Genomic DNA, 23584 nt, shown 5'->3' on the forward strand with positions numbered 1-23584 from the left:
TCACTTAAGACCAAAATATGGCTGTCAGTCAATCAGTACGCCAATAAGGCTATGTTCACACAGACAGAAAAAAAATCTGATCTGGCCACATCTAACCTGCAGTTTGAACAGTCAGTCTAAAAAAATCAGTTTTGAGAAGAAAAAAAAAGCCTAAGAGACTTCTACAGCCCATTACAGGACTCAAACCACCATAGACGTTGAGAGGGGCACGTCCCGCCGAATATTCAGATTGGTAGTCATTCAATATGGGTTTTTCAATGACCCATTCTTTATTTGAACATTTGGTACCCACTAATATTCAATGTTGGGTTACATCTTCGGAACTTCATCTAGTTTTGATAGAATGAAGCTTGATAACAGGACTTGATGGGGTAATTTTTAGTCAACTGAGCCAAAAAGCCAAGAGGAAGCTTGATAAGGTGACCATCATTAATCCTGAAGTGGCATTTGGCCACATAGATGAGAGATTCTCAGAAAATAAACAGAATCTTCAAAAAGTGTTTGGATACTTAATCAACACTTCATTGCACTAGATCACTTTTATTGCACTAGATTACAAAATATAAAACCTGAACAATTTAGTTTTGACCATTTTTTGCAATGACTTTTCACCAACTGATCCCACAGTCATTTTAGTAGATGTATGAAATCACATTAATTAATAATCTAATGCAATGACACTCATACACTTTTAAGTGTGAATTAAGTGTCTAAATCCTTTTTGAGGCCATTAAATGAACCTCCACTACATTTCAGATATTAATCTCCATCTCTCAAGCTAAATGCCTATTGAAAAAAAGGGGCTAAACTGTAGGGGTGAAGCTTTAATTCCTGAAAGAATTATTCGGCTCAATTACAGATCGATATTGCATACATACACCAATATTCAATAACTTTATTTGCCTTTTAATTTCGGCATCTGTTTTTTTCCCCTGGCCTCCCCAGTTTTAAAGATACCAGCACTTAAGGCGCTGAGCAATTACAGAAATGGAGCTCAGCATCCTTTCATTGCTCCCACTCTGAACAGACGAGGCAGCAGAGGCTTGATGGCTAATCGATGAACGCTCTCCTAAGAGCAGCATTGCAACCTCTGACCTCTGTAAGCCCAGCATCTAACAGTTGACAAAAGGAGAGCTTTATCTGACTGAATTAGGAAATTGCATCATTCTATTTCGCCTCATGGACAGAAAAAAAGAGGGAGGAAGAGAGAGAAAGAAAAAAGAGAAAGCAAGAGATGAGAGTGGTGCAGGGAATGAGTGTAATTTCTAAAACAAATACAAAAGTAGATTTTCTGAAGAAAAATGAAAGTGGTGCTTACCTGTTCAAAACTCATACCACAATGCTAGGTGGTTACTAAGGCGTTCTAGGTGGTTGTTTACTGACCTTTGTCAAAAGAACCCACCCCGTAAGTCATTATCATACAGTATATCTATATACTACCGGTCAAAAGTTTTGAAACACTTACTCATTCTTTATTAGAATTTTTTTTTTTTTTTTTTTTTTTACAATTTAGAATAATAGTAAAGTCATCAAAACTATGGAATAACATAAATGGGATTATGGGAATTATGTTGTGACTAAACAAAATCCAAAATAAATCAAAACTGTGTTCTGAAAAAAGTCATTTTTGATCAAATCTGCAACCATTTCCAGCAGCCATCACTCCAACACCTTATCCTTGAGTAATCATGCTAAATTGCTAATTTGGTACTAGAAAATCACTTGCCATTATATCAAACACAGCTGAAAGCTCTTTGTTTCATTAAATGAAGCTTATCATTGCCTTTGTGTTTGTTTTTGAGTTGCCACAGTATGCAATAGACTGGCATGTCTTAAGGTCAATATTAGGTCAAAAATGGCAAAAAAAAAAAAAAAAAGAAAAAGATTTCTTTAGAAACTAATCAGTCAATCATTGTTTTGAAGAATGAAGGCTATAAAATGCTTGAAATTTCAAAAAAACTGAAGATTTCATACAAAGGTATATACTACAGTCTTCAAAGACAAAGGACAACTGGCTCTAACAAGGACAGAAAGAGATGTGATAGGCCATATGTACAACTAAACAAGAGGATAAGTACATCAGAGACTCTTGTTTGAGAAATAGACACCTCACATGTCCTCAGCTGACAGCTTCATTGAATTCTACCTGCTCAACACCAGTTTCATGTACAACAGTAAAGAGAAGACTCAGGGGTGCAGGCCTTATGGGAAGAATTGCAAAGAAAAAGCCACTTCTGAAACAGAAAAACAAAAACAAATGGTTAGAGTGGGCAAAGAAACACAGACATTGGACAACAGATAATTGGAAAAGAGTGTTATGGATCTTAACCCCATTGAGCTTTTGTGGGATCAGCTAGACTGTAAGGTGCGTGAGAGGTGCCCGACAAGACAGCCACATCTATGGCAAGTGCTACAGGAAGTGTGGGGTGAAATGTCACCTGAGTATCTGGACAAACTGACAGCTAGAATGCCAAGGATCTACAAAGCTGTCATTGCTGCACATGGAGGATTTTTTGATGAGAACTCTTTGAAGTTGTTTAAGAAGTTCTGAAATTGTTTTTCAAATAGTAATAGTAATTTTTCACGTTATTAATACCCTGACTATTCATTGTGATCAGTTGAATGCCATTTTGGTGAATAAAAGTACCAATTTCTTTCCATAAGAGCAAAATCTGAACATTATTCCAAACTTTTGGCCACCAGTGTGTGTGTGTATATATATATATATATATATATATATATATATATATATATATATATATATTGTCAGGTCCCTCCTAACTTTATCATCCACGAGGTGGAAATCATAAATACATTAGCTTAGAAAAGTAGCACAGTTCTCCTTAACAAGCCACAAGATTTGGGGTATCATTCATTCTGTAGCACAAATAGTACAGGATGAGTTGCATGCTGAAGTTTAACACTTAGGATTAGGGGGTTGCTACATATGAGCAATAGTGATGTTTGCCTCAGCAAGTACTATTAAATATAGCATAAATCAGGGCAAGAGAGACACCACATTATGTAAGTACAAGTGTTATGGTATTGCTCATCAAGATCACTCCCTCCCTCCATATTTGTGCATTTATTTGAATGTTTTTATCTGATTTTTAGTGGCATCGTCTTGCTCTCAGTCACTTACTATAAACATTCAACATGTAATCTGCTCAAGAGATAAAACTCAAACTGTCAGAACAAAAGAATGAGGTAATTGTGTGGTACACAGGCCAGCTGTTCAGCTGTTTTTCACTAGAGCTGTCCAAGTGAACAATAACCAGGAATGAGACACAGATTAGACCGCCATGGCTTCTAAAGCCAAGTCTTTAGGCCCTATGCAACTTTAAAGGGACAGTTTGCCCCAAAAATGATAATTCTGATATTTAATCTATGCACACAATGTGAATAATGACACTTCTCACACAAAGATATCAAAAGGCTTTAGAAGACGTGGAATATAATCATATGGACTACTTTAATGATATGCATTTTAAATTTTTGGTGCTTGACAATTGGCCTCACCATCCTCTGCTGTTGTATGATAAAGAAAAGCAAAGACATTCTTCGAATTTTGGTAGTTTGTAATATGCCTTGTGTATTTCTAACATGTAGGCATGACTATTAGCAGATAATAGCAGCTTTAAAGAACACCACTGGTGATGGAGAGAGGTGAAGGTAGAGAAAGTGAGAGAATGTGAGACACTTTTATAGATGCATTAAAAAGTATCCAATGTCTTCTAATTGAATTCACTGTGTGACGCAATTAGTGAATGTGAATACTCTGTCCTGACAGTAGCATGATGTATGTGCAGACTACCGTGTACCGGACATGTTTGTTGTTTTTGGGCACTCGTGCCGTGTTGTCAGGGCTTAGTGCATGTTGTAGGATGGAGGGGAGTGCTAGAACAACAATGCAGGCCACAGTGGGTGGCAGCGTTCAACTTCCTGTGCAGTGCACACTGGGAAGTATCAAATGCACAGACACTACCATCCAAAACAAAACAACACTCCATGTAATTCTTAAACACAGGTGAATAACAGCTGTGCTGTATAATTGGTATAAAAATATCTTAAAAAGACCTCAAAATGACCTGTGTGTAAATCTAGCCATAATATGTTTTCATACGAGGTGGAGGCATCCTAATTTGGACAGACCAAATTCTCTTCTTTCCAGTGTGTTTCTCTGCATTTTAGGTTTAAAATCAGCTAAGAATGCCCTACATTGCTGACAGACAGCCTCTAGAGAACTGGGACAAAATTCAATTGGGTCAGAGTGGCTCCCACAACCCCTTCACTCTGAGAATAAACATGTGGACAAAAGATAGAAACATGAGCAGGCAGAGACAGGGAGTCAGATGTAGGCTTTATGAATGAAAGAATGAGAGAGGGGGACAGTGGACATTCACTGGGCTGAGGAGAAATAGAGGCTCTGTTCCAAAACCTAGCCTTATGTTTTCTAACCCTGTTCCTGGAAGCAGTACACATTTTTGATGTCTACAATCTTGGTGTACTCCACTAATGAGCTAATGAGTTGAATCAGGTGTGTTTGATTAGGGAAATATCCAAAATGTGTACTGTTTTGGGGCCTGCAGGAACAGGTTTGGGAAACATCTACCCCATGTCTCAATAAGACTCTGTGGCCTTTGTCACTTATGATGTTCCATAATGGCTAGGATGCTGCTTATGCAGGCAATTGGCAGTGAGGTAGCTCACTGGGTTTTGGAAAAGAGCCTGGGAGAAAGGGTGTGTGTGTGAGTTTGAACACACTCCCTAAAACTCTTGGCCAACAGAGTAGACAGTGTGCAGTGGGTACCACAGACAGGAGGTCAGGTGAGCTCACAGGGAAGGTGAGGAACCAATACTGAATTCACCCAGAGCTGAACTAACATGTCCATCTATTTTCCATCCCCTGACCCCTTTGTGATACAGAATATCCTTCACTGCTCTCTCTCTCTCTCTCTCTCTCTCTCTCTTTATCCAGCACTCACAGAGCTGTAACATGAGCCATCCACTGAATGATAATATGAATGCTTGGATGTAGAACTGGTCCCTGACATCATTTCACATAGGACCTCGAGGCAAACGGAAAGCATTCAGCTATTAAATTGGACATGATTTGCATTTTTATGTCTACATACACATTAATAATAGAGATGTGCACTCTCTGGCACTCCATCACTCACATACAGAGAGCATGCTCTACACTTACCAAAACGTGTACGTCAGCAGCTAAGACACATATTTGTAATTCAGCCACACTGACGAAGCCAACGCCACGGTCCGGGGTGGCGTAGACAGACACAGAGACAGAGAGGCTGATGTGCGTCTGTGAGTGAGCAGACACTAAAACACCGAAATCTGATTAAGCATGGAGGATGAAACAGATGAGAAATGAGAGTCGCCTCCATCAGCTCATGCTGGACAGATGTGTGTGTGTGTTTTTTGTGAGCTTTCTTTCCCATCCCCCAACTGCAGCTCTAAAAAGAAGTGATACCATGATCAGGGGCGTCATGCAGCTATTGTTTTTTGAAGATACCATTAGTGGCAGTCCAATGGCACAAAATAATTTAATAGTAAAAATAATAATAATAATAATAATAACTTGGAAGTTCCTATTGGGAGTAAGCAATGTGTTAGTCTAGTGATAATGTTTTTGCTGGACGTGCAGGGGAGCCTGTTTCAAATCTCGACCAAAAAAATCATAGTTTTTTTTAATACATTAACTTTTTTATATATAAATGAAGCAAGTATTTTCAAAAGGCAAATTTTTTATGAAAAACAGCAGCTTTGATATTTTGAAAGCAACTCCTTTTGTGATCCACGGAATGATAGATAGATTGATAGATGATGACAGAATTTTCAGATAAAAGCAAATGATTTGTGGAAGGTGCAACTCGATTGGACTGCAACAGGTGATTAGTGCCGTAGTGTTTTAGACAATTTTTTTTTTTAAATTTTTTTTTAACTACAATAATTATGCAACTTATATAAATGTACAAAGATATCAAAGATACACATAATATTTCTGATAAACTGCATTCAAAATCCACTTGGCTCAAAATCTGTTTTAATGGGTCTTACGCTTTTGACTATGACAACTCAAATATACAAAAGGCAGAAACATTCTAAGGCTCTAATATCTAAGGAAAAATATCGGACATTCTTTTTATCTTCCACTTACACACAATGGGCCTCTTTCATGAAAATTTCATAAATATACGAAAAAAGAGTTGTTGTTTTCTTAAATGGAGGACATTCCCATCGTAAAATACTGATTTAGCAAACACTCGCGTGCTTGTTCTAAAAAGAAAGTGAGGAACCTACAGTCATTGCATGCTTTTGCTGTCATCAGTAGATCTTTTGTGAATGAAAGCTTTAGTGTAAAACATTTTCAGTTCACACCAGCAGGAGGAGGTCCACTTCTCTGGTTCAGATGATTGCATCACACCATCATTGGAACTCCAAGACTTGCAACAGGAAAAATCTTCAAAGAAACTGATAGAATGCCTGAAGAAGGTCTTTGACTGAAATGCTGTAAGATATTACAGATTTGCAAGCTATACGACAATGTGAGGGCTTTTTCTTTTTTTCTTTCCCCCATTGTACTGTGTCCACACCCGCTCACGATGTGTTTATTTATGGGTTTAACAGCAGTACCATTGACCATAAGTTATCAACTGAACGTGATTTACTGATACCTATTCATAGTTTTCACGTGATGTCACATCCTTATAGGAAAGCCAACCTGGAGGGCAAAACAAGGCTTTCTTCTGCTGCCCGCCAATTATTTTAACCAGGTTTGTTTAGCCAAAATGCCAGATAGTTGTTGTTCAATCGGATGCACTAACTGACGAGGAGACAAGCCAGCGTTGTGCTTCTACAGAAACCTGTCCGAGAAAGAAAACCCAGAGTGGAGGAGATTGTGGATTTGTGCTATTAGACGTGCCTCCGTCAGGGGAGGGCAAAGAATGGCAACCATCAAAGTACACATGTCTTTGCAGCAAACATTTCATCAAAGATAAGCTCAAGTAAACACCTGAGTATTTTAATTGTTGTATTTTTAGTCATTATATCTTTACGTAATTGTTCAGACATGGTTCGTTTTCGTGGAGCAACGCAACCAACTTCAGTGTCCCTGACGAGTTACGCTACCTAGCGGAACTATTTCCTGAGTCGGGAAACGGTTACGTTAACATTTAGCTAACGCTAGATAAATAATAAGTTATCTAGTTAAGGGGAAGGTTCATTTTCAGTCTGAAGAGTTAACAGCAGTTATTGGAAGGGAGAGAGGGTTTTACCAGTCTGTAGGAATGATATCACAAATGTTAGCTAATTAGCACTCATCTTTGCTCTGACAATGAAGAATTTCTTGTCCTTCACGTCCCAAACGGCAGCATTATTGACCCATCCAGATCGAAAATCATATAACTGCCTGTACTTTTGTACGCTTTCATCCTGGCGGCAGTGTAAGGGGAGGAATTCTCCACAAGATGTATGTAAACATCGCCAAATTGGAGCTCTGGCAGGGACTTTTTAGTGATTTAAATACTGCGGCGGGTGCTGTATATGGATTGCAAGTGCCCAAAACTTGCAGTTTGTTCACATATCTTTGTTTTTCTAATTTTGAGAGGTGATCTAAATATTCATGGCTTGAAACAGATGGAAAATTGACAGGTCTGTGCTGCAGTTCTATGGAGGGTCCAGTGTTGGCTGCCATGTTGGAACGATGTTTTGCCCTCCAAGTCTCCACGCCAGTCACGTGATTGAAAACTATGAATACTAAATTATGAAACCTCATATCATAGCTCATATCAAATAATAAAATATGTCCAGCCAGTCACATTAGAGGGTATTATTTATTTTATTTATTTTATTATAATTTTTATTTATTTATTTATTTTCAGAAAATCAAATGCAAACTGCATCTTTCCATGAACTTCTGCTGGAAATACGATAAGCAGAGTTGGGTAAAAACTATACTTTGAAAAAATAAATGCAAGCAGCAAAGAAACGTTTCTAAATAAAATATTTTTATGTTAGTTTTTTAAGGTTAATTTCACTCATTTAATTATTAGTTAATTTTTCCATTGCTTATTTAATTACACTTCTATCAAAATGAAGTCATGGCAGTTTTTCTAAAAGAAAACAACACGTTTGGATGTCTTATGCGCGATTTACACATGGTTGGAAGCAGCTGTAAATTTTGATTGTTCCGACTAATGTTTTGAAAATACGAAAACTTTCATGAATCCGAGAATTTATGTCATACTGACTTTACAAACGATTTACACAAAAATGAGTTGTGCTCGTGTTTCATGAATGAGGCCCATGAATGAGGAAAAATGCTCTTAAATTACAATATGTTCTTGTGCATTTGTGTTGCTGTGAGTAACTAACTCACTTCAGATTGTACTATGGAAACGTAGCATTAATGCTATCCGTTGCAGTGATTATGTGTGTATGTGTGCATAAAGACAGTGAAAGAGAAAGAGTGTGTCTGCTACAAGATGAAAGCCCATTGACGTTTTAAATCAGCTTCGACCTCTGCCTGCATCTACCTGTCAATCACAGTTACTCACAGTCCCCTGAGGCAGTTTTGCCAGGCTCCCGAAAAAAAAAAAAAAAGACAGAGCGAGAGAAAGAAAGAAAAATCAAGAACTCAACAGGGAGAGAGCTCCAGGCTAGCCCAGTGAAACCATCAACACCTTAGGGATGCATAATCATCTGCTACTCAGCAACTCTGGTTGCTGACCTGCAACACACATTCACTGTGCACTACAGTTCCCACAATCCTCTACCCCAAGGCCCAAATATACAGGATGCCAATCAAATTGTGGAATACTGACTGTGCACTTAGAGAAGCAACAAACCAGCTCCTCTATTCCTCATGTCTGAGCTTGTGTTTGTGTAGACTGGTGATCGAAACCCTGATGCATGGTATATTGACGGAGATAGATAATGATTAGTGCAAGTGATAGACCTCTCTGTAACCTTACTGACCTATATGGCTATTGCAATCACAGCAACATACTGGTCAGCTCTTGCCTTCATTACTAAACCCTTCATAAAGTCTTTGTTCATGATTTATTAAAGGGATAGCTCACCCAAAAAATGTTATTCTCTCATGATTTACTCACTGCTTCTGAAGACATTGACTTAACCACTGGAGTCTCATGGATTACTTTTATGCTGACTTATGTGATTTTTGGAGCTTAAAAATTCTGGCACCCATTCACTTGTATGGACCAAAAGAGCTGAGAAATTCTTCTGAAAAACTTCATTTGAATTCAGCAGAAGCAAGAAAGTCATACACATCTGGGATGGCATAAGGGTGAGCACTGACCTGCACAGAACGGGGGCTACAGGGGCGCAAGTCCTTGCCCCTTTCGTTCACAAATCCCCGCCACCCCCACCCCAACTATTGATGGCAGATTTCTCATCACACTGTCGATTTCCTTCCGCCCCTGCTAAGGTCTTTGCACGTCACTGAGGGTGAGTAACCGATGAGAGAATTTACATTTTTGGATGAACTATTCCTTTAAGACAATGCCAACAGGGACAGTTCACCCAAAAAACATTTTTTTTTTTTTTCAATGAAAAATGTCAAATTAACTTACCCTCATGTTGTTTCAAACCTGTGTGACTTTCTTTCTTCCATGGAACACAAAAGGAGAAGTTTAATAGAATGTCCTGACGGATCTTTTCCATATAATGATAGGGAATGGGCACAGGCTCCATAAATGACAATAAAAAATCATACAGTCCATACGACTTGTGCACTGTATTCCAAGTCTTTTGAAGTAATATGTAAGCTTTGTGTGAGGAACAGACCAAAATTTAAGTCATTTTCCATTAAAAATATTCCCTTCCACCGTGTCAAGGTGCGTCACACCAGTTTTGACATCAAACCGCATTGAGAAATCGTCATCGTCACACTAGAACTGCATTTTCTTCCACCAAAAATGGAGCATTTAGAAAATGCACTCCATTAATGCATACTTCAGACTAACTGAATTTTCAAACGAAAATGGATTAGTGTGGATGTGGCCTAACATGGCATGATTTCTGATTAACAAAATTTGGATCTTACGCAAACACGAATAGCACCTGTCTACAGCGGAGGTGTCTGCTGACACTGTCTACACTGAACATGAACATTCTAAAAAGATGACTTGCACCAACAATCAGCTGTGAGCTTGAGAAGACTTCAAAAGCATGTCGGAAATATAACGAGGTGTCCATAAACTGTTACCATGACACAATACAAAGCAACAGACATACCCAGTGTAGACAGCATCATTGGCCACATTTACATGCACCCTCATAATGCGATTAAGGCAATACTGCAATCAAACTGTAGCTCATGTAAACAGAATATTGCAATTGTGATATTGCGAATATGCTAATAAACAGAGTAATGATAATCGTAGTAAGACATGTGGAGTACTCCTATTTTAATCGCTTTATACTGGCATGTAAACACTTCAATCGCATTTCTTCCACTCTGGCCAAAGTGCAACTGCACCAGTGCTGCAGACGGATCATGTTCCACTCAAGCACAGGTTCGAAAACATTGAGAAAAAGAAGCTGCACTTACAGTATATATTTGAAGTTAAATATGTAAAAATGACTTATTTAGGTGTATGAAGCACACATGCAGAAAAAAGCACACCTTAAAAAAATATGACAATTTATATGACAATTAATCTTGAAAGCCCTTAATGAGACAATTAATCGTCATAATCGCAATTATTTGTTTTTTGACAATTAATCATCAGCCAAATTTCATAATTGTGACAGCCCTAGTGGAAAATGACTCTTATGAAACGGATCTTTTAATAAATCGTTCAAAATGACTCAACTGACTGATTAATTTACCTTATGTCAAGCTGTATTTAAAGATACATATTTGCAACACGTTGTTTTGTAATAAATATTAATTTATAGAAAAACATTAAAACATCACATTTCTCAGCAAATAATCAGAGTAATGGCAAGTAGCATGTAAACGGGATTGTAGTGATTTGCTCAAACCATGTAAACATCTGTAAACACCCTGATGAAAGCTTTCTTATCAAAACACATTGGCTGTTTTAGATGTTGTAGCCCGGTTAAATAAAGGCTTTTTAATTCATACCACATGAGTGCCTTGGATTTTTCTCTTTTTTCATGTAAACATCTTAAACTAATTATTCCTTATACTCTGATTATTGCAATATTCAGAGTATCGGTGAACATGTAAACATAGCCACTGATTATATGGGGCGATTTGGTTTCAATCATGATGTTTGTGTCCTGTGTAGACGGGGCATTAGATTTCAATGAGATCTGAGCAACATGCACATTCTGCCAAACATCTTTTTGTGTTCCATGGAAGACAGAAAGTCAAACAGTTCTGTAAAACATGAAGGTGAGTAAATGATGACAGAATTTACATTTTGTGGCAAACTTTTCCTTTAGTGGCTTCCAATGTAGTTTAAATTCAAGTGACATGGCATGGAGTTCAAATACTGTATATATATTTTCATTGGGCCGAGCTGGTGTAAGGTTTAGCAATTAGAGAAGTAGACATAAGACATAATGTAGTCACTCTCTGACAGTACAAACAAGAGTAACAGTATTAATTTCCAGGTGGTCGCAATCTAAGGCACACGCACAAACACACACACACACACACTGATCCAGCAGCAAAAGGCACGTTCAGTGGTAAAAACATATTTGAGCAGTGTCAGCCTCTGAAAAGGCTCAGTTTTCTTCATGACACTAATGAAACACACTTGCATACACACAAACAAACACTGATCTGGACAGGCATACAAAGTCGTCCTTTGACTTAATGCAGTTGCAACAAGAGGACTAAACATTTCCCCCTCATGGTAGCAGCGTGGGAGGTGTGCCTGAACAAGTGATGAGGTAACCCTGGTCTTAATAAAGTCTGTTGTCTTTACTACCTTACAAAGGCAAAATGCAGTAAATGAAACTGAGAAAAATGGCTTCACAGTACTGCGGTTTTCCTTGGTTTTAGTGCAGATTTTGTAACTACTGCGTTTTCTCTTAATCGGAGCATAGCTGAGCTAAACCAGTCAGTCACAGTACAGATCATAGTCTAAGAGACACGGTTTTGGTCATACCTCAGTTTTGACCGAATGTCAGTTGAATGAGAATGTTTAGCAAAGTATTGACTTAAGATGACATGTCTGTGGAAATAAAAATAGAACAAAGAGAGAGACAGAGAGAGACAGATGGGTGACAGGGGACATGGCAGTGTGTGTTTGCATGCGTGTGTGTGAGGGAACAGGGCAGGAGCAACAAGAAGGGGTAAAACGAGGCACATCTGTGCTTAACTTGCTCCAGGGCAAGATTGTTCCCTCTGACACCTTCCAAATACACACACACCCTCTCATTTTACACACTCGTAGTGTTATGAGTTTCATTAATGGGGTCTCTTTTTTATCTATAAACTTGTGAACAGTGCTTAACAAAATCTCTTCCTCTCATTCCTTTCTCACGTAAAATACTAATTTGCATGCAGACATTCATGCTACATGTAAAAATCTGTGTACCTTCCCAAATGTAATATTTGTTTCTAAGAAAATATAACAAAAGGAGGGGAATCCGGGCCTGCCAGTAAACTAAATTATCATCTAATGCAAATGAGAGGGATGCTTAATGGTGGAACAGGTGCAGGCAGGGCCTCTAAATGAGATAAATGAATAAAACATCCCTGGGCACGCCTGTGAAAGTTGACACAAAGTCAATGGCATGAATTATTCAGTAGCCAGCCGAGGTTGCGCGCTGCTGACCTCTCACCACAGGAAGTGCATCCCAAACACAACAAACCACAACAATGGACTTCAGACACAGGGGTTCCCTCTTTGCAGCGAGCACGCAAATACACACACACACCTACTGAGCACTACACAATGCTAAATATGGATCTATGAAATCTTGATTGGCCTTGCAATATGGACAGGAGAAACAAAGGCAGAATTAAGAATAACAATGGCTGATTGCAATCTTTGTATCCAGTGAGCTAGAGTGAGCTGCTTTGGACACCTAGAGACAGAGTGGAGCCCAAAAGTCTATTTTGCATTTTTCATATTTAATGCAAAAGATTATTACAAATTATACTGTCAGCTGCAATTTGATTGGAAATGTTTCTTACAATTTGCCATGTCGCCCTTTTGCTTTAATGATATCATGCACTCAAGCTGGCATGAACTCCACAGGTTTGTAAAAAACCTGATGATCCATGTTATCCTACAGTAGCATGCTTTGAGAATATTCCAAATAACATCTTGTGTGCTTTGATGGAAGCCAGAAAACCTTTTGTACAAAGGAGTTAACATTGTCAATGTCACAAATTTGCCTACATCTGGTTAGTGACCCCGAAATAGTGCAACATTTTAAATATTTCTTCTTCATTTTGCAATCCTTAATTTTCACATCTTTAAAATGTTTTATTTAAAGTTTACATAATCCTAAAACAAATATTTTTATTTCCAGGTTTAAATGTAAATATATATATATATATATATATATATATATATATATATATATATATATATATATATTCAGTGCTGTGGAAAAGTATTTGCCCCCATCCTGATTTCTTCTGTTTTTGTGTATATCTCATACTAAATTGTTTTAAAAATTAAAACAAAATCTAACATAAAACAAAGGCAATCTGAGTAAACACAAAATACATTTTTTAAATGATAATGTTATTTATTGAAGCAAAAAAGTTATCCAATACCAACTGGGCCTGTGTGAAAAAGTATTTTCCCTTAGTCATTAAATCCCCAAATCTATGAAACTGCATTCATAATGGGGTTCAGCTGGACTAGACACACCCAGGCCTGATTACTGCCAGCCCTGTTCAATCAAATCAACACCTAAACAGAACTTTTCCAGCAGCATGAAGTTGGCTAAAAAGTCTCACTTAGTAGCACACTATGCCAAGGACAAAAGAAATTCCAGAAACGATGAGGAAAAAGGTGATTGAAATACATCAGTCTGGGAAGGGTTATAAAGCTATTTCAAAGGTTCTGGGACTCCAAAGAACCACAGTGAGAGCCATTATCTCCAAATGGAGAAAACTTGGCACAATAGTGAACCTTCCCAGAAGTGGCCGACCTTCCAAAATTCCTCCAAGAGCACAGCAATGACTCATCCAGGAAGTCACAAAAAAGCCAAGGACAACATCCAAGGAACTGCAGGCCTCTCTCACATCAGTGAAAGTCACTGTTCATGACTCCACTATCAGAAAGACACTGGGCAAAAATACCATCCATGGAAGAGTAGCGAGTCGAAAACCACAGCTAACCCAGAAGAACATTAAGGCTCATCTGAATTTTGCCAAAACACACCTTGATGATCCTCAAACCTTTTGGGAGAATGTTGTGTGGACTGATGAGTCGAAAGTGGAACTGTTTGAAAGACAGGGTTCCCGTTACATCTGGTGTAAATCAAACACAGAATTCCACAAAAAGAACATAATTCCTACGGTTAAGTATGGTGGCAGTAGTGTGATGGTGTGGGGATGCTTTGCTGCTTCAGGGCCACGGCGAATTGCAAAAATTGAGGGAAATATGAATTCTGCTCTCTACCACAAAATCCTAAAGGAGAACATCTTGTCATCAATCCGTGAGTTGAAGCTCAGGCGCAACTGGATTATGCAGCAAGACAATGATCCAAAGCACAGGAGTAAGTCCACCTCTGAGTGGCTCAAAAGAAGAAGAATTAAAGTTTTGGAGTGGCCTAGCCAAAGTCCTGACTTTAACCCGATTGAGATTCTGTGGCAGGACCTTAAACGGACAGTTCATGCTCAAAAACCCTCCAATATGGCTGAACTAAAGCAGTTCTGCAAAGAAGAGAGGGCCAAAATTCCACCACAGTGTAGTGAAAGACTGATCTCCAGTTATCGGAAGCGTTTGGTTGCAGTTTTTGCTGCTAAAGTGGCACAACCAGCTATTACGTTTAAGGGGGCAGTTAGACTTTCACATGGGTGATGAAGGTGCTGGATAACATTTTTGCTTCAATAAAAAAAAAAAAAAACGAAAACTGTATTTTGTTTACTCGGGTTGCCATTGTTTTATGTTATATCTCGTTTGAAGATCTAAAACAATTTAATATGAAAAATACACAAAAATAGAAGAAATCAGGTATTTATTTATTTTAAAAAAATATATATATTTTTTTCCACAGCATTGTATATATTATATTATATTTAAATCACAGATTTTAATTGTGATCTGTAAAATTTTCCTGCACTTTTTTTAACCCCATTGTATGTCATCCACATGTAGTCTTTAAAGTTAATTATGAAAAACCTTAGTCCATGGCTGTGGGTTATCACTTGTTCAAGTACCGGTGTGTGTGTGTGTGTGTGTGTGTGTGTGTGTGTGTGTCTGTCTGTTGACAAGAACTAATTGGATTACTGTAGTCCTCCGATGTCACCACGTAAGAGCATCCAACAAAGAGAGGCAGAGAGTGGATGTTTTTCCAGCATGCTCTTAAAATGCGAAAAACATAACACGAGTTAAACACAAGTTTAACTAAAAACAAAAGTGAGTGATTGGGAAAGGAGATAGGATAGAGAAGAGTGTATCTGTTGCTGCAGAACTGGACAGGAAGCTGGCCTGGTGTTGCAATGACATCACCTTCCCCGGGAGGAGCACTTCCTGTCTGACATTCCTCAGTCAACACACACACACACTCACAAGGAAATGGCATACATCAACAATACCCTCCATATGAACACACGCGAACACACGTTTGCTCAGCCACACACACACGCTTCTTGAATCAACATTGCCTAATCTGTGTCACCAGTCGTGTGAGAAAATGAGACAATTTGGTTGTTATTCATACACACTCTTTCTTGTCATACAGCATTGTGTGACTAATTTGTCATTCTGAGGGTCAGATCTCTGTCTAAAGCATGTGAAGTGGATCAGTGATCTGGCTGATCTGTGGCTCTTATCTATGAGAGCAGAGGAAAGTGAACTATGTCTGCCAGGCTCTCAAGCACTAGCCTGAAGGGGCAAACAGCCTTCACAGAGACCACAGACTTGTGCCCTGTGTGTGAACAACGAGCTGGACAACCCAGAGACACAGGAGAGTACTAAGTAGAGAAGTGTGAATGAGTGTGTGTGTTTCTGACAAGGCTATACTTTTGGGGCCAAAGGCATATTGGTAAAAATGTCTGTATAGGTTAACTAAATCTGAAAACAAACAGCTTTTAGGGACACCTACAAAAGGAAAATATATAAATATATACATTTTAAAAATGGCAAAGTTGTGTTTTAAAGTTAGGATTAGTCTACAGTAATTATATACCTTTTCGGACAAAATTGTCAGCTAAATAAAAAAATAAAAAAAATAAATAAAAAAATTAGGGGTCTATAAATAGTTTTGAAAAAATTATTTTCTTAAAATATCAGTTTTATTTTAGAGTTTGAGGTAGGTTTAGTCTATAGGGGTGATTTACGTAAAACCTAACTGTCCAGGTCATATTTCCCTCCAAAATCAAAGGAAACTAATTAGAAATAATATTTAATAGGGCCATTTTAGGACCATTACATTGTGACATTATTTTCATGACAGTTATACACATTTTAACCCTCCAATTTTCATTACCACAATGCGAAAAAAGATGTATAATATTCTCATAACTGCATCGTGAAAAAATAAATTATATATTATTTCAGTTATGAAGTATATCTACACCATTGTCGTACTCCCTTACTACTGGCTTTCATTTTTGCTGATTTTAGTTTAAAAAAAATAATTGTATTAAAATAGTGTAAACTAATAATTGAAAACAATGGGAATGGTAAAAGTAAGATCTGTATGCATTGTGGTAATGAGAATTGGAGAGTCCAATCACCCATAGTAATTATAATGAACTTAATCAATAGAAAGGCAATGGGGAGCCTGCATTTAGATGCCTGCAGTATGTGCATCTGTGTATCTGTATGTGCAGTTGTGTATGTGAGAGCGCAAGAAAGAAGGAAAGTGGGTACTCAGTATAATTGGAGCTGTATGGAAAGAAAGACAGTATGGTTAAGTTGTCAGGAAAGGGGAGGAAAGAACAACACACACTCACAAGGCCACACACACACACAGGCACGGGCGAGTGGAGAGAAGTGCATGCTCTTCTTTGGGAATCATCCAGGTGGATGATGGGATTGTTGACAGTGAGCTGCATATATTTAACCCTGTATTAACTCGGAACAGCACAGCTTGCCCTTTTATTATTCCTGTACCGTTTGGGCTTAAGTAGGCCACACATATACATCTATACACAGAGACTCACAAATGCATGCACGCGCACACACACACGCACACACACACACACACACATACACACACTCTTCAGGAAGAGACTTTGTCACAGCACAGGAGCACATCACCTTTCAGCAGCTGTCACAGCCCAGCCAGAAGTCACACACACACACAACACTTTTTTAATCCCGATACACAGTTTCCTCACACTTCCTGCTAATTTTCAAAGAGAATAATTCTCAAACGCAGAGAATTTAAACCAAATGTTTAAACATGTTTATCACAGATGCCTTCTTTCACTTTATAACTGTGTTTTCCATTGCACACACACTCAGATAAGCGCACACTGAGCTCTCCACAGTCTCTCAGTCTTTAATTGCCACACAATAGGGCTACAGACCGAACAGGATTATGTTAACAATGGAAGCCCCAGCCTGTTAGGATCACTCTCTGGTCACTGATTCAGAGTACAGCTCTGTGAAATAGAGCCCGCTTATCCACTAATGCAAACATACTGCAGAAATACAACGCTACTCTCTGTCAGTCGTCTCTTTCCCAGCTGTCCAATCAAGGTCTCATTTTCTTATGAAACTCTGAGGACAATGTTATTGCTCTGTAGTTGCTATTGCAAAATTCCTTAGAAGAAATACAAATAGAAACAAATGAGACTATTGTTGGCTTACAGCAGTGGTACTCAACCTTTTTTTGATGAACACCCCCCATTTCATTCCCTTACCCCAGCCCTCCAAATTATGTGGCATAGTTTGAAAGCGAAGACTTTGTTTTACCAAAAAAAAAAAAAACATAAAACACAAAACTCGTGTTATTTGCTTAATTTGCTCAATTCAACTTCGATGCATTGCATAATTTTAAAGTTTTCAGCAGGTGCGTCATGAATGTAAGACCAAACCTTGCATTTCTTGAATTCAAGCAGATGGAGGGCTATATCTGGGGCCTATAAAAATGAAAATGCAAATACAGAAACTAATAATAAACGTGATATTTTTAATATATTTTACATTTGCCCTTTTGAAAATTATAATTTATTCATTAATTATTTATTTTTATAGTTTTAACAGTGGTATTTGTAACAAGGATCTTCTTCACTACCATGATTAGATGTAACATGATTTCTATAAAAAATAAAATATGGTATTTTTGTAATTATAAACAGTAGACATACTCTAAACACATTTAAAAACAATATATACAAAATATAAATATGTATAAGTTGTAACAAAAATTAATTATATTCCCTCACTCCCCTAATGTAGCCTATGACAAATTTAATAGAGCTGAAGTAGTGATATGATAATATTTATTATCAATCTATTTCTGCCTAAAGTATAGTTAGTGTTACTATAGTAAATTCAAGGGTGGTGATGTAGAATTCTGTGCCGAAGTCAAATGGTTTCCGCTTCTCACGCCTTGCTTCTTACTAATTCTCGCAAAGCTGCGAGTTTTAGAGCTCAAGCTTTAAGAGCTTTGCGTTTCCGCTGCTCTGTCCATTGAGCTGTATCTATCTACAGGGCCATACAGGTGCATTAGCCGAGGTTGTGCCTCCACCTATGTATTTGACGCTGCTAAACCAGATACTTCAGATGCATTGTTAGACTTCAAAATCATATGAAGTATAGTACAAATGTGCACCAACCCATATAATTGAGAACCAACTGATATACTCCAAGTCTAGATAAATGTTTTAATGCATAGAGGAACTTGACGATAGATTTGATTATTATGACTGATAAACGGCCCCCATTTGTAACCTAATGCCCCCTCTCGACTAATTTGCTCTCAGCAACCCCTGGCATCCTATGAACGCCCCCTGAGGGGCAGTACCGCCCCCATTGAGAACCCCAGGCTTACAGTAATAAAATGAATGTGAATAGCATAGCTCAGATAATTAATAGTTTGATGAGAGATGTTTAAGATGACTTAAAGGAATGTTCCAGGTTCACTACAAGTTAAGCTCAATCGATAGCATTTGTGGCATAATGTTGATTACCACAAAAATTTATTTTGAATTGTCCCTCCTTTTCTTTAAAAAAAAAATTGCCATGACGATGTAATGTCAACAAACCCTAAAACCCTAAAATGACTGTAATAATTACAATTTAAACAAATTTAAAGCTCAAATAATACGTGAGCTTTGACAGAAGAATTAAATTATAATAATAAAATTATAAGTTTCACATTTCTGCCTTTAATCCTTCCAAATTTGTCCCCATTCGCTTCCATTGTAAGTGCCTCACTGTAACCTCGATTTTTAAAGAAAACGAGGGACAAGTCGAAATTATATTTTGTGGTAATCAACACAAATTCTGTCGATTGAGCTTAACTTGTATTGAACCCAGAATAATCCTTTAAGAATTATGTCTCCAATCAGTTTCATTGGGGATTAGGAGAAATACAACATAATTGAGATACTGTATTAAAGAGACTTTTTTTTCTTTTCTTTTTTTCTCTAGGAATGTATAAAATCAGAAGCATGAGAAATGTTTTTTCTTTTCTTTTTTCAGAACAACAAATGCACAAAAATGTTTCTGCATTGATAAAGCATGGTGATGGGTCATAGGTTTCAACCAAGGTCATGGGTTTGATTCCCAGGGAAAACACATATTGATAAAATGTATACCCTGAATGGACTGTAAGTTGCAGTGGATATAAGCATCTGTGAAAAGCATAATGTAAACATTACAATGTCTTGAAACTGCAAATGTGAATTAATCATTCTGCCATTGACAGCAATAGAACAGAGGAAAAACAGTTCTGTGAAAGCACTCTGTGAAACACATTACTTCCTCTTCTACTTTTATCTAGAGCAGAAGTCTTCTTCTAGAAGGTCAAATCTGGCCAGCAGTATCATATCTGGAGCCAAAGCCCTCCATTAAACATCCAGAAAAAGGGCACTTCAACACAGTTTTCTGGCCTTTTCCATCCATTCTGACTGTTGCCTGTGTTATTTCTCCATGAAGTGGATATCAAGATGTTGAAGATTATGTCACAAATAAAGCCTTCCAGCGGGGTCAGGCCTCAAAGCCACAGAACTCTCACGGTTACCACGGGAACTCTGAACTCTCTGCACTCCTAAATCACTATCAGTGTTTAAGAGTATTCATGGTGACAAAGGCATCAACCACAATGTTCCCAGGGAGATAGAACGACACCTTTGCACATTACTGTACAGCTTATTGAGCTTCAATTACTCCTAACACACACAATGATAAGAGAGAAAGAAATAGAGAGAGAGAATAAGAGACAGAGAGAGTGAGATTCTAAGGGATCTGAAAGAGATGAAACAGTAGGCAGTCAAAAGGAGAGCTGAAGGGCTGCTATTAGATGTCAGTGGCCTTTTGTGTCTGTGTCAAATAGAGAAGATTAAAGAATTTGAAATAATCTTACTGAGTCATTAACAGAGCTTGGAAGGTAAAAGAGGAGAAGAATGGTGGAGACAGGGAGTCAATCACGACACACACACATCATAAAATTAGATTATACTGCCATCCAACATAAACTAAACACACCCTCTAAAAAGAAAGCTAGGAAGACAGTAGACCAGTTTTTATTTCATTTGGCTAATTCAATTTACCCCAATAATATTTTCAAAACCTTCCCAATAAGTAATTTAAGTCTAATTTATTCTGAGAACTCAAACAGTGGGCCAGCAGCCCTGCTAGCATTCGTCTAGCGCAGAGCTAGCGCAACAGCACCAAGTAAGACCTGTTCTTTTAACAATCTAATAAGGCATTGTTAGTTGACTTTATTTCCATGACATTCCTCTAGATTTGCTAAAGTGGCCTGTTGTGCCGTCTTATGAGAGGAAGCTAATTAGGAAATCACTTTCATTACTCTTCCAGAGGAATTAGCGCTAGCCTTGCTAATTACTGCTGTAAAACCTAATCAGCTCTTTGAAACAAGACCACACTAATGAGCTCTTATTTATTCAGCTAAATAACTTCAAGGGAAGGAAGATGCTCGAAATCATATTTTTGATGAATTTGGGAGCGCGAGCATCTGTGGTTGCTGTAATTGATTCTGTTCCATCTTGCGCCTTGTTTGTTGGGAACCCCGGAATATCAATGCAGCCAAGAAAATATTGGTCCAAAATACGAGTTCCAGTAAACTCTTATATTTTTTTCCCCCCACTCTCTTTTCAAATGACCTATTTTTCCAATCCTGGAGAGCCACGTGATGAAGAGGCAACTAATTCCTTTTTTATTTGCCGTCAATCAAAGATGCCCTCACACCTGAGCCTGGAGGGGTCTGCGGTGACTTAGAGCACAGCTGCTGACTATGACCAGACCTCCATTCCCAAACACAACTCACATTCCCAAACATAAGCTACAACAGGACTGGAGGATGTATTTTAGACCAACTTTATAGAGAAGAAGGAAAAAAGTGTGTCAACGGGCATTGATAGACAGTCTGTTTGTATGTGAGTGAGTGTGTGCATGTGTGTTTCTGTGTGTGTGCTGGGTGGAGGTGAGGCCACGTGGCGTTGTGGGGCTGCAGCTGTCTTTGAGAGCCGTTCTAGCCCAGTGGAGCAGAAATGGGCTGGCCACATAGACACAGCAGCCAGGTAGAACCCTCTGTCTCTCTAACACACACACACACACACACACACACACACACACACACACACACATACACACACACGCAATCCTACAACACTATTGCAGGCAAAACCGTGGCAAACTTACAGCTGTGTTCATCTGATAACACGGGTCATTGATTCATTAACACACACAAGCACGCTCACAGATGAGAACACACCTTTAACAATTAAACACAAATTATCAACACTTATTTAACACTTTAATCTGCAGAAATGTGTGCTTTCTTGAGCATACAATTTTGATAAACTCAAATGAAGTTAAAATGAAATTGTCTCGCCTTCAGTGATAGTTTGACATGGTTGTATGATCTTTAAACAGAGAAGGTAGGAGACATGCTACACTGAACACAGTACTGTCTCCAGCAGTCTTATACATCTTTGTTGCTTATTATTCATACATACACCCACAGCATTACACATTACATTCTCAACGACCCCGACAGGGCCTCAAAACAGCCTAGCCCAGCCACTAAACAGTTACTGCTTTGCAAACAAATAGCTTCAAGACCCAAGAAGATTCTTGTTGTCAAGTTATTGTTTTTTTTTTTTTTTCTCTACAAAAGGTCGATTCTATGAACTGCTGCCTTTGATTTGCAACGTTTTATCCTAACACTGTGTCCTAACCAGATGCAATGCGACAAGTTTTCAGTGACAAGCAATTTGCCTGTCCACAATGAGCATAGCCATTTAGAACATATTTGACGTTTAATTTATACAGCTACTGCATGTTGAACAGGATTTTGGACCAATGAGATTTCACGGTGGGAAATATAAAGCAAAGAATTAGCTAAATGTCCTGCCTTTTGTTGCGGTAAGGACAAAAACCCAGTTTGGCACTGAAGAGATTTAATTCATTTAAAAGATCTGAATTCATTTAGTACAGTCTCACTTTAGTTATCATAACACTTCATCATAGACACTCAGCTTCTATGGTCTTGTCTATATAATACGTCACAACTAACTCAATTTCAACAACGCCACTGTCAACACTTCAAGTGGATTTCCTGTCTGACAAGGCATGCGATGATCAGTTGATATGGTGAAACACACACATACAAACATCCAATATCCAGCTCTTACCTGTCGATGATGACTGGGTCAGAGGGTGTCTCATTACGGTTGCCACAACTTTTCTTGTCACAGCAGCGACTAATAGAGATGGAGGGGAGAAGGTGAGGAGGGACAGAAAGAGAGGAAGAGAGCGGTTAACCTGGGTGTTACTGCACATATTTCAACACTGAACTTAAACACAGTGGAGAAGGGAAAGGTACTGTAGTAATTATAAAACATTATCTCTTTCACTCCTCCAAGGCAGACATTCACTCCTGATGTACACACAGTAGACAATATGCTGCCTCTCAGCCTGTGTTTTAGTAATCACTGTTAACAGACTGCCTAGCTCAGGGGCGGTTACTGAAGGATTTGAAGTGCAGCTGATAACAGGGCAGAGTTATCGAGTGATGGAGAAGGAAGAAAGGGTAGAGAGTAAGAAAGGAAAAGATAAAAGTGGAGAGGTGAAAGATAAGAGTTAAGGGGGAAACCATTTTAGCATGCATACTGGAAACATTCAATGTTTGAAAGAAGGGAAAATATTAGTTTCAAGGGTTGCAGATGTGTTCCCAGAGTAAAATGTGTTTGCTTAATGGAGTATGAACGTTAATCTATCCTAAAATTCCTTTT

The 23584-nt window shown here is 38.2% G+C and overlaps 1 protein-coding gene across 4 annotated transcripts in view; it reads right to left on the reverse strand.

Annotated features, from left to right (window-relative positions):
- LOC127418018 (transcription factor COE1-A) overlaps positions 1–23584 on the reverse strand; it is a 161420-nt gene that overhangs the window by 120725 nt on the left and 17111 nt on the right. For all 4 annotated transcript variants that reach the window (XM_051658330.1, XM_051658329.1, XM_051658327.1 and 1 more), the window contains exon 6: positions 22985–23053. In XM_051658330.1, coding sequence (XP_051514290.1) covers positions 22985–23053 — 69 coding nt within the window. The remainder of the gene's footprint in view (positions 1–22984; positions 23054–23584) is intronic.

The sequence above is a fragment of the Myxocyprinus asiaticus genome, chromosome 27 (assembly GCF_019703515.2).
Source record: "Myxocyprinus asiaticus isolate MX2 ecotype Aquarium Trade chromosome 27, UBuf_Myxa_2, whole genome shotgun sequence".
Lineage (NCBI taxonomy): Eukaryota > Metazoa > Chordata > Actinopteri > Cypriniformes > Catostomidae > Myxocyprinus > Myxocyprinus asiaticus.